At 38.4% G+C, this 12,048-nt stretch overlaps 1 protein-coding gene and 1 long non-coding RNA gene across 3 annotated transcripts in view; both read left to right on the top strand.

Annotated features, from left to right (window-relative positions):
• The first annotated feature begins 43 nt into the window (after nucleotides 1-43).
• Nucleotides 44-12,048, top strand: part of LOC112648071 (uncharacterized) — a 47,342-nt gene continuing 35,337 nt past the window's right edge. Inside the window, exons 1-2 of one of the 2 annotated variants that reach the window (XR_003128719.3) lie at nucleotides 44-192; nucleotides 10,826-11,043. This is a non-coding gene — a long non-coding RNA (uncharacterized LOC112648071). Of the gene's footprint in view, nucleotides 688-10,825; nucleotides 11,044-12,048 lie in introns of both variants that reach the window. The other variant, XR_003128720.3, reaches the window with a different exon arrangement.
• LOC112648069 (transcription elongation factor A protein-like 5) lies at nucleotides 1,961-3,005 on the top strand. Its single transcript, XM_025429533.3, has one exon. The coding sequence runs from the start codon at nucleotides 2,123-2,125 to the stop codon at nucleotides 2,741-2,743; it is 621 nt and encodes a 206-aa protein (XP_025285318.1). The 5' UTR covers nucleotides 1,961-2,122; the 3' UTR covers nucleotides 2,744-3,005.

Below are 12,048 nucleotides of genomic sequence, written 5' to 3'. Positions count from 1 at the left end.
GTGAGGTCAGAATGAAACAGGAAGGGGCAGAATGTTGCTGAGACCTACCAGCAGTGATGGTCTAAATCCACATCAGTCTTTGAGATGCCAGTAGCATTGGTCATGACTTGAACCTTGAGTTGAACATGAGAAAGACCGAACTAATCTGAAAGGGATTGATTGAACCAGAAGAAACTGAGACCCATTTAAGAGGTGTGGTTTTGTTTTATTCCATTGGCTGTGTCACACTTCCCTCTGAACCACTAGGATGTGCCAATTGGCTTAGATCAAGATCTTCTACTTCTCCTCTGCTGGAGGTGGGGTTCACCCCCAAAGAACTTGGACTGAGAGAGGGGAAATGATGGTGCCTATGGTCAGAATAGTGGCCCCCCAAATATGCCAGCATTCTAATCCCTGGAACATCTGGATGTGTTACCTTCCACAAAGGGACTTTGCAGATGTGACTGGATGAAGGGACTTGAGATGAAGAAAGTATCCTGGGTTACTCAGGTGGCACTGTCATCACAGGGTCTTTAGGAGGGAGGCAGGAGGGTTGTAGCAAGAGTTGGAGGTGTGATGTGGATGCAGAAGTCAGCACAACATGGTTGCTGGCTAGGGGCCACCAGACCAGGCATGCAGGCTGCCTGGAAAAGGCAAGAGCTTCCACAATGAAGGCAAACCTACAACTGCTCAAACTTGGGAATCCAGGTAAGGAAATGATTTTAGATTTTTAAACTCCTCTAGGAAATCCCTGGATAGCTCAGAGGTTTAGTGCCTGCCTTTGGCCCAGGTTGTGATCCTGGAGACCCGGGATCGAGTCCCACATTGGGCTCCTTGCATGGAGCCTGCTTCTCCCTCTGCCAGTGTCCCTGCTTCTCTCTCTGTGTCTCTCATGAATAAATGAATAAAATCTTTTAAAAAATAATCTCCTCCAGAACTGTAATAAACTTGTTTGTAGTAACTACATGTGTGGTAATGTCTTACAGCAGCCCTAGCAAGGTATTAAGGTTCCCCCAGAAGGGAATCAGGGTTTCACTGCAAAAAAAGAAGAGGGAATGAAGTCTGGTTGCAAAAACAACTGACCTATCTCCATCCTTCCTGGTTCAGTTCTTCCTTTTGATAAGCACAGCTTGTTGCCCTTCCTCCATTCTCTCCACCTCACTATCCTAACCCACTAATGACTCAAGAGAGAGAAGGTAAGGCAAGTAGGAAATGGGTGATGTTTTGGTAGCTTGGTGAGGAAAAAAGTCATGACCATATAACCTCCCTATAATTCCATACAGCACATCAGGTGGATTGTCACCTGTATGAGGTTTGGTTCTGCTTACACATCTACTTCACCTGCTGGAGTAAGAGTTTCCAGATTGTTGGGTTTCTCCTCTACAAAATCCATGGAATCAAATCCTTTCCCAAGATAAAAAGACATTGCTAAAGATCTAGATCACTTTAAGTGAGTAAGCAAAAAAGAGAAGACATAGATTGTTTTCAACATGTTTCCTCTACCTGTGCCAATGCACAGAAAGGAAGCTCCTCCAAAAATGAAGAGAGACAAAGGGAACATGCAGGTCCCAAGGTATCACAGTTCTATGCAAACACACTTGTAAAGTCACATAAAGGAAAACTTCAAATTTTATCACAAAGCCTGAGGGTCAACTGGTAAATTAGTGCCATTTTGGCACTTAAAAACTCCCAAGTATTTCCACAAATGTTCTAAGATTTTTCAAAATAAAATTAATCTGTTTTATCTGGTAATACTTCAATAGTGATAACTAGCTTCCAAATGAACAAGCTGTGGTTCACTTGTCAAAGATGAAGTCAGAGGACAATATATATTTCTCTGGACAGAGGGTGGGAACAGTTCAACTTTCTCTCCTAGAGGCTCTGCGACTATGTGACCCAAGAATGTGATCTATTATCTTCCAAACCTCTTCTGTAGAAATCAGATGTGCTTGCAGATCTTATAAAAACCAAACAGACCAGCTCCCTGTTTCCGTAGAGAAAGATTTCGGACTAAGAGCCGAAGGGGCAGCTGGTGGATAGCCCTGCAGGTCTTCTGGTCTGTGGTTGTGGGCACCAACCCAGACAAGAAGAGGAAAGACCTGCAGGATCAGTACAGGACAGGCAAAGGAGGGAGAATCTCAACATGGAAAAGGTCTACAAAGAAAATGAACGGAAGCCAGAAAACGAAGGAAAGCTGGAAATCGAGGGACAGCCAGAAGATGAAGTAGATACAGAAGATGAAGGAAAATTAGATGAGGTAGAAAAGCTGGAAGTAGAGGAGAAGCCAGGGCATGAGGGAAAGCTCCAGAATAAGGGACAGCCAGATGATGAGGGACAACCAGAAGATGATGGAAAACAAGAAAAGCAGGGCAAGTCCAATGATGAGGGAAAACCACAAGATGAGGGCAAGCCAGAATCCCAGGCAAAGCCTGAGGGTGAGCCACGGGCTGCTGAAAAGCGCCCAGCTGAAGATTACGTTCCCAGGAAAGCAAAAAGAAAAACAGACAGGGGGACGGATGATTCCCCCAAGGACTATCAGGAGGACTTACAGGAAAGGCACTTGGGCAGTGAGGAGATGATGAGAGAATGTGGAGATATTTCAAGGGCTCAGGAAGAGTTAAGGAAAAAACAGAAAATGGGTGGTTTTCATTGGATGCCAAGAGATGTACAGGATCCGTTTGCCCCAAGGGGACAACGAGGTGTCAGGGGGGTGAGGGGCGGAGGGAGGGGCCAGAAGGACTTAGAAGATGTTCCATATGTTTAATGCCTTTGGCCTTTAATTCTGATTTCTCTGATGGGAATATTGCCAACTCGCTTTCCCTGGCAGGCATTTGCCAGGCTATGTGCTTTAACCTTATGCTGATACATTGCTTTAGGTGTCACTCTCAGTTACCAGCAGCCTTTTGACCCAACTTTGACACTCTGTCTTTCAGTAGGGAACTTTCACCCATGTGCATGGAAGAAATGTTCATGGTACATTGTAAAAATATTAATAAAAAAAGTTTTTTGAACTGCAAAAAAAAAAAAAAAAAAAACCAAACAGAGATCTCACAAATAAGGACATCTTCATAGTTAATGAGAATTAGAATCCTACTTGTATGAGCTGAACAATGCATATAGCATTTCAGCATTTTTGAGTCTTTATTTTCTTAACCTCTCAAAATGTATCATTGGGAGAATATAGATGAATAATCATGCCCAGCACCTACAGTGGTAATTATGAGCCAGGCACTTCCTTCAGGACTCTACATACATTAACTCATTAAATTCAAAGAACAACCTTATAAGGTAGATATCTATGCACTGTAAAAAAAAAAATCCCCATTTTACAGCTGGGGAAACTGAGACACAACAACGTATGAAAGCTGCCCAGGGTGACAGGGTGACAGGGCGACAGGGTGACAGGGCAAAGTCAGCTTTCAAACCCAGGCAGCTGATTCCAGGGCCCTAAGCCTACGCATCCTCTTCCTGTGCCTTCTGAGTGTACCTTTTTCACAATGAGGGGCAAAACCTCACAGGCCTTTGGTCATGATGCCCTGAGAAGGACATAAAACCATTTCTGTAGTGATGCAAAGAATCTGCAATCTGAACCTACTTGGGGAAAAAATGTCAAAGAAAATCCAATGACAAATACTCTATCTTAAAAGGTGAAGGCAAGGAAAGACTGTATTCTTCAGAAACATCAGTGTGATAAAAGGCCAAGACTAGGAACTGTTTCAGATTAGACCCCAGAGACATGACAACGAAATGCAACCTGGATCTAGTCCTGGAGGGGGAATGCTATAAATGACACTGGGTGGATGTGGACAATGGATTTGGAAAGAAGTATTCTATCAGCATTCAATGTACTCAAGTTAACAACTGTCCTAGGACTATGCAAGAGAAGAGCCTTATTCTTAGGGAATACACACTGAAAGGGTCAGGTAGGAGTAATATATGTATCCCATATGCCATCTGCAACTTAAGTCTTGAATAAGATTTGAAGAGAAAACATGGGTATATGCGCACGTTTTTTAATGTACATATATATATATACATGTATATACATGTAGGCTATACACCAAGAATGCACAGGGTGCACATACATGTATGTACACATATCAAATATGTATGTACTCATGTGCGGAGGGCAAATATTGAAAAAAATGAGGCAAAATGTTAATAATTGATGAATCTGCCTGAAGGGCATATTGGTGTTTTTTGTACTATCTAACAATTTCAACAATTGTTTCCAGATAAGAAGTGAATTCAATTAATTGCTCATTGATTTACAAAAGCATACATGTTGATTTTGGTACTATTAACATATATTTACACTAAACATATATATTTGATACTCACATATACATTTAAAAAGCTATTAAGAAGTTGTCTCTGGGGAGTAGGATCCTGACATTTTTCCTATGAATTTTTCTAGAATTTCCAAGCTTCCTTAATCAATTAATGTTACCTTCATATTTAGAAAAAGAAACCAAAAACCAAACGTGTATCACACCTACACCCATAGGCTGCTTACCTGCAAAAACAGCTTCCTTCTTTACATTTTTAAGTGGTTTTACATTTTTTAATTCAAAATCATCCATTACCATCAAGCAACTAGTAAAACTTTCAAATTCTTGCCCTTTTTGATATAGGATTAAAGGACAGAGTAAAAATGCAACTTCAATCTTTATAATGTACCAGAAACTATACTAGGTTCTTCAAAATGTCTTACAGTCCTCACCACAACTCTACAGGGTTACAAAAGGAATGTGAAAATCAGATGGCATCACTGGTTCCATCATTTTGTGAGGGACCACACATCCTATCAAGGACAGAGTGGAAATCCCAATCCAAGTCTGTCTATCCTCGGAAACCCATGCCGTTTCTCTTGCTGCCTCTCTATAGGTGCTCAATAGAAGGCTGTTGCATATATGTGGCCAAATAATGCCTTCAACTACAGAACTGGTTAAGAACTCCAAAAAGTAAAATTCCAAGCCAAATACCCACTATCTGAATATCTCGTTTTAATTTTTAACCCAAATATCAGTCCACTGCCCAATTTTCCACCTCACGTGTATGCAAACAGTAATTGCTAACATCTGCTGAGCTTTGTGCCACACTGCTCCAGGAGCTGCACCTCGTCAATCCCTTTCACACCGCGATGGAGGCATGGTTAGCATCCCTTAGCTACAGCTGAGGCACAAAAAAATAAAATGCCCAAGGTCCTAACTAGGAAAGTGACCAAGCCAAAATTATAACCTATGCAGCTTCACTCCAGACCCCATGCTCCTTAGCACTTTGATAGGGTTTCTTCCTAAGCTACTCATGCTTAATATTTGAAACCATGTTATATATACTCTTTACAAAGCTATCAATCTAGATTAACTGGTTGAAAGGCCAGCCATAAAGGTCTGAATTCTGAAAAATACCTTAATTTCTGGAACCTTATAAGCAGCCACACCTTACCCTCTAGGCACCAATGCAGTAATAAGCTGTAGGTATATTATTTAACCAAGATCTTCAGAAGTAGAAATGATTTATTTTATACTTCCAAAAGAGTGACTGAGACCAAAGTAAACTCTTTTTGATTGAATGCCATGAAGTCAATTTCACAGCATCATTCCCCTTTTTCAAAGGCAGTTTGGCATGGTGAGGGGCCCAAGTTTGGGAAACAGACTTGGCTTTACCACAAAAAGGACAAATTCATTTCTCCAAGTTCCTCACCATTAAAAAGTTTAAAAGGCTGTTCCAAGGAGATAGGGTAAATAAAATACCTGACACACACTAGGTACACCATATAGTTTTTATTGTTTCTCAAACTTTATGCTTCTGTTTCAACTGACCATGTTTTAGGCATTCTGGGCCAAATTACCTGTTAACTAGGTATAAATGTCGAAGTATTCTGAAAAGAGGATCCCCCTAGATCCTACTGTACAGCCACCCCAACTCCCACCAGTGTGTAGGGCAGGAAGTACTCAGTTATGTGATATCTAAACCAAGAATCCCCTATTAAGATGAATACAGACTGTGGAGGTCACTAGTAAGTGAAACAGTATGAAACAACAAGTGATGGAAACTGTAGGTAAACTTGGCTCCAGCAAATTATTGCATATGGTAACGCAAGTCCTGTGTTCCAAATCTTTTTGAAAAATAGGAATTCCAGATTTTTATGGGACATTTTCCTATTTTAAGAATGTGCATGAGAAACCACTTCCATACCAACACTCAGGGGCACGTATGCAGTCTACAAGCACACGTGGAAACCCATAAATAGAAAAGGTGCACAGTAAAGTGATCCCATGTGGGTACTTGAGCACCTCATACCTTCTCTCAGACTGGTTTTACTACTAAAATTATATGCGCAAATGTACATACATACACAGACAACAGGTGGCTGTTAGGGCTACATTTGTCTGACAAACTGTCCTCTGGCCAGCCTGCCTTTGTACCTCAGTCCTAGAACCACCACCAGGAAAGAAATGGTTTCAGGAAAAGTGATAAGGCCTTGGGTAGGTATTCCTGTCATAATTTCAACTGTAGCATCAGCAGCAACAGAAAACATCACTACAACAGATCCAAGCTGATAGAGCAGAGGAGAAAATGGTGTGTTAGTTCATGGAACACATATACACAAAGGATATACTACTTCAAGTGTGGGCACTTTCAAATGAGAAATTTTAGGTGAGGGCAGAGCTAGAAAAGTAATATTCTGAGTAAAAAACACTTAAATCACATTTTAAAACATGTAAAACACAATACATAACTGATTATTACATACCTGTGTAGTTTACTAATTTACTAATATTTACTAATTAGTAATTAGTATTTATATATTTACTAATATATATTGAAATAATATTATATTTACTAATATTATACATACAAGAATGATACACACAAACTTCAGGCTAGTGGTGTGACAAAGGAAAATGTGTTCAGGGAACGATGTAAAAAGATTTCAGTTAATATTTTTGATGGCTTGCTCCTTAAAAGAAACCAAGAGATCTAAGTAACAAAACCTGGGGAAACTTCGTACTAAAAATAAAACAAATGGGGAAAGATAACACCAATCCACAGCCACTACTGTGCCTCCCATCACACACTACTGAGCTAGGGAATACATTAAGCAAACAAAGTCTCATTATCTACTGGCATCTGCAATATACCTTTCTGGAGTTAAGAGATCTAGTATTGGATGGAAAGGATTATTTACATATTTAAGTAAGTGTTGGAAACATTTACACCATTTACTACCTCAACCTAAATGCAAATGTTACTTGTTCTCAATAACAGAAGCCACACCCTCTTATCACATCACTACGCATTTTGATGAACACAAATTTTTAGCACTTTAAGCATATATTCCAATATACTTATCTCCCTGAAATTCCCATTGCACCCACGACTTATTTTACAAAGGAACCACTTTACCCAATTAATGTTGAAATTCTTATTAAGACATGTTCTCATTGCAGTGTAAAATCTTGCTAAGAAATCAGTTTCTTAAAACATGTATAATGAAATTCCCCAATTAACAAATTCCATGGGAATCTCAAAGTTCAAGAGCATTTTTATTTTTTCCTTGGGGAGATAATTCACTTACTTGATACATTAAACTCTTAAAAAGAAAATCTAAAAGTTTTATGTATTTAAGTAATCCCTACACCCCATGTGGGGCTTGAACTCATGACCCCATTACCAAGAGTTGGATGCTCTTCCAACTGAGCCAGCCAGACGCCCCTAAATGAAAACCTTAATTTTATTTCAATATTGTAAAAATTTGCTTAGTAGCAAAATAAAAAAAAAGCATCCAAATTGTTTGCAACAGAACTTTCCTTTCTGACTCCTAACTCTGGGAAACAAACTAGGGGTGGTGGAAGGGGAGGTGGGTGGGGCGTGGGGGTGACTGGGTGGTGGGCACTGAGGTGGGCACTTGACGAGATGAGCACTGGGTGTTACTCTGTATGTTGACAAATTGAACACCAATAAAAAATAAATTTATTTTAAAAAAAAACTTTCCTTTCTCACAAGTTTATCTTTGTTGAATTTCTCAACTATTTCCCTAAATTTAATTCAAAGTAGCATGATACACACTCTCATATTTATCTACATATTATACATATAAGGGTATACTTACGATTAAATTAGCACACAAAAGCCCGCCCCCCCAAAACTATATTAACACCTTAGATAACTTCTAATAAACCTGTATCTCCTGAAACAAGCAATGTACTAAAATAAGGAATTCTTCTTTCTCAGGTATTGTAAAATAGATTTCAGTCACTTGCAATTTCAACTCTCCACACTTTTTTAGAACCTAGGTTGTCAATGACTTCCCACCCTCAAAAAAATTTGGATATTTCCTCAATGGCCTTAAATATCTGTCTTACATGGACAGCCTTTGTTTCCTGTAAAAGAGCATCAAGAATTTACACAACGATTTTTCAAAATTCATACACTGAAATAATGGTTAGTTTTTCGTTTTTTAAGTAACGGTTAAACCTTAAAGGACCATATAGAAGAGTGAACTCATAAACTGTTCTCCAGCCTTGCTTACAGAAACATTTCTATAAATCCTATAGCCTCCTTTAATACATTAATAGACTGTTTAGTAATGTTTCTATTGATTTTGTTCAGGAATTGAGATTGTTAATGGGCAGCAGTTTGTTTCCCTACACTTCTTTGGGAGGTAAAGGCAAGAAAGAAGTCTGAATATTTAAGATCAAATATTTTCACAAAGAAACAGAAGTACAGCCTTTAGAAAGGGATCAAAGGCATCATGTAATTAATTAACACATGAGTTTTCTGTGGAGACAATACTGGACTTGGACCAGGGTAGAAGTCATTCCCTCTCCTTCTAAATCACAATGGTTAAAAGTATGGGTTCCAGGACCAGAGCATCAGGATGGAACTCCTGGCCTGTCACAGCTGTGTAAACCACTGTGTAAACCTGTCTGTCCCAGCACATAATGAAGAACAGTACCCACTTCACAGGCTCTGAGCGAGGACATAAATACCTGGCACATACTCTCCAAGTACCTTGAAAACCAGCTCATACTTTGAGACACAGATGACAGGCAGAATCAATTCCTCAGCTGGGTAAAGATAATCACATGGGGTACCAGCAAAGTGGCCACTAAAACTCCCATAAAATTTCTCACATCATCTCTGCAGATAGCTCACATTTATTTACAAAGCATTTGCTGGCACTTTACAATCCTAACTCTTACAAAGATAGCTCTTGTATTGAGAAATATCTAAAGATGACTCCTGCAACTTTTTAAGAGAAGGGGAGTGGGAGGGGCAGAGGGAGAGAATCTTAAGCAGGCTTCATGTCCAGCGCTGGATCTTACAACCCTGAGGCTATGACCTGAACCCAATCAAGAGTTGGACAGTTAAGCAACTGAGCCTGCAGACACCCCTGCAATTTATTTAAGATTGATACACAAAGAATCCTGAAAATACAATTTCCCTATATTTTAAAGACTTAAGTCTTAAACATATTTGCATCTGACTTTAGCATTTAAAAGCCTATGAAACAGCTGTCTGGCTCAGATTAAAATGATGGAGCTTAACACAAATGACCATGCCAGGTCTCCACTCCAGACCAATTAAGTCAGTTATCTCTGGAGGTACTTGTTCAAGCATCAGGATCTTTTTTTAAGCTCTTTACATGAGTTAATATACTACTGCAATTAAACACTAATGCTAAAAACAGAATAGTTATCTTAATAGTTCCCTGCACCCTCTTTCAAGATGGGGGTTATATACCTCTTACACTATTGGTGGGAATGCAAACTGCTACAGCCACTCTGGAGGTTCTTCAAAGTTAAAAACAGAACAAAGCTACAACCCAGCAACTGGAGTAGGTATTTGCCCAAAGAATACAAAAATACAGATTCAAAGGAGTACATGTACCCAGATGTTTATAGCATTATCAACAATAGCCCAAACTATGGAAAGAGCCCAAATGTCCAGCGACTGATGAAGACTTGGTGTGTGTACATACATCATATACATATAAGATTACTCAGCCATCAAGAACGAAATCTTGCATTTGCAATGATGTCAATGGAGCTAAAGTGTATTGTGTTAAGCAAAGTAAGAGAAAGAAAAATACTATGATTTCACTCATGTGGAATTTAAGAAATAAAAGAGGTGAACATATGGGAAGGGAGGAAAAGGAAAAAAAGGAAAGGGAGGCAAACTCTAAGAGACTCTCAATGATAGCAAACAGGGTTGATGGAGGGAGGGAGGTGAGGAATGAGCTAAATGGGTGATGGGCATTAAAGGGTACTTGTTATGATGAGTCCTGGGTGCTGTGTCTATGTAAGTGATGAATCACTAATTCTTCTACTGAATATTATCCTATATGTTAACTAGAATCTAAATAAAAATTTGAAAATAAAAAAAGGATGGGTGCTATAAAAAGGAACAACTGGAAAACAAGAAACAGAGTTCTAAAACAAAAGAAATGAGGTAATCAGGAGGATGTGCCTAATTAGCAGGGGAACTACCTGACCAATCAAGCTGTTAAACGTAAAGCATTCATAACCTTATGGTCAAGAAAGGGACTGTAAACATAAAGCAATTTTGTAACCACTTCTACTTGGTTTTTGAAATACCAGAGAAAAGATTAAGTGAAAACACAGGATACAAAATTATATGTACAATTATGCTTAAAAAGCATTAATATTATAAGGAAATAAATCAAATGTCATACATACTGATGCCGCTGGATGGCATGATTTGGCATTACTTTTTATCTTTTTATTTTTATAATTTGCTTTCCAAATTCCCTGAAATGAACATATTATTTCTACAATCAGAAATTCTAAGAAGATGAAATTTCCTTTCCTTTAAGGATGAATGTTCAAACTTCCTCACAGCAATGCCCATCAGGCTGAGAACTGCCAAGAGGCCACTGTTCCTGCACTGAATTCTCCAGAATCATGGCTTCTAACAACACTCTGCCATCAAATGTGGAACTCAAAACCCAGCTGTGCGCATTTCGCACTAAAAAGTACTCTACCTCTAGGTCACTAAGCAAAAAACTACCTTGCCATCAGAACTCAGGTCCTGGTAAGTGACTGATTATTTCTATTTAACATAAACATACAAACCATCATAATTTACTGAAATTAAATTCCTTTTTGTTTCTTGGAAAGGAAAATGACACTTCACCACATTTTTAAACAGTTTTATTCACATGATAGTCTGATTTCCTTTGAAAGCTAGAAAATAAAGATCATTTATTTACCTTCTTATTTTGTTTTTCCATACGGTAAACATTGATCTTTCCCTAACTCTCATAAAGGTGAACTTTTAAAAATCTATGCACATACCAAAATCACTGAATAGGAATGTGCAAAGCTGTAGGAAAACTATCACTTGAAAAGTGGCAGATCACAATTTGGGGATATACCCTATTAAGAATTTTTTTTATCTTACCGATGATAAATCTAGTTTTCGAAGTGGTGTATTTTGAATGATTAAAAACCAAAAAGAATCCCCACAGCAGAGAATCTCAATTTTAGAAGAAATTCTGAGCGAAGATATTTGAAGAAGAAAGTAAAAATAGTTTTTCTTTGACCAGAACTTTTCAATTTGATACATATTTTTTTCCAAGTGTCACTTCTTTTTCTTTTTGTAAAGGTAACAAACCACACACTCAGAATACAATTCTTAAATGTGTTTCTTGTAAATACAAGAATGGGCAAAGTTAAGGTACATTAGTTATAGAAAGAATGAAATAAGGTACTGCATTTAGTGTCACATGTGAACTTAAGGCCTTAGTTACTTGTGATTTCAGTATTAGCAACAGTATATTTCCCTCATGCTTGCATACACAAGTAAGCAGGCAGACAAAGTAAAAATTTCTAAACATGTAAGGAATGAAGACAAACAATTTAATCTATATATTATCAATTAATACAGTTGGACTCTTTCAAAGTAACCGTTGGTAGTAAAATAATCTGATCACATTTGATACAGCAATTAAAAGAATAGAAAGTAGGTCTCCTATACAATCAGAGCATCTCCCAACACGTAAAGCAGTTAAAAAGCCCATGTATACTTTATTTTGCA

The sequence above is a fragment of the Canis lupus genome, chromosome 7 (assembly GCF_003254725.2).
Source record: "Canis lupus dingo isolate Sandy chromosome 7, ASM325472v2, whole genome shotgun sequence".
Taxonomy (NCBI): Eukaryota; Metazoa; Chordata; class Mammalia; order Carnivora; family Canidae; genus Canis; species Canis lupus.
This window is presented reverse-complemented; position numbering and strand designations above follow the sequence as displayed.

Coding starts and splice junctions, on each gene's coding strand:
- LOC112648069 (XM_025429533.3), top strand. CDS start 2,123: ATGGAAAAGGTCTACAAAGAAAATGAACGGAAGCCAGAAAACGAAGGA.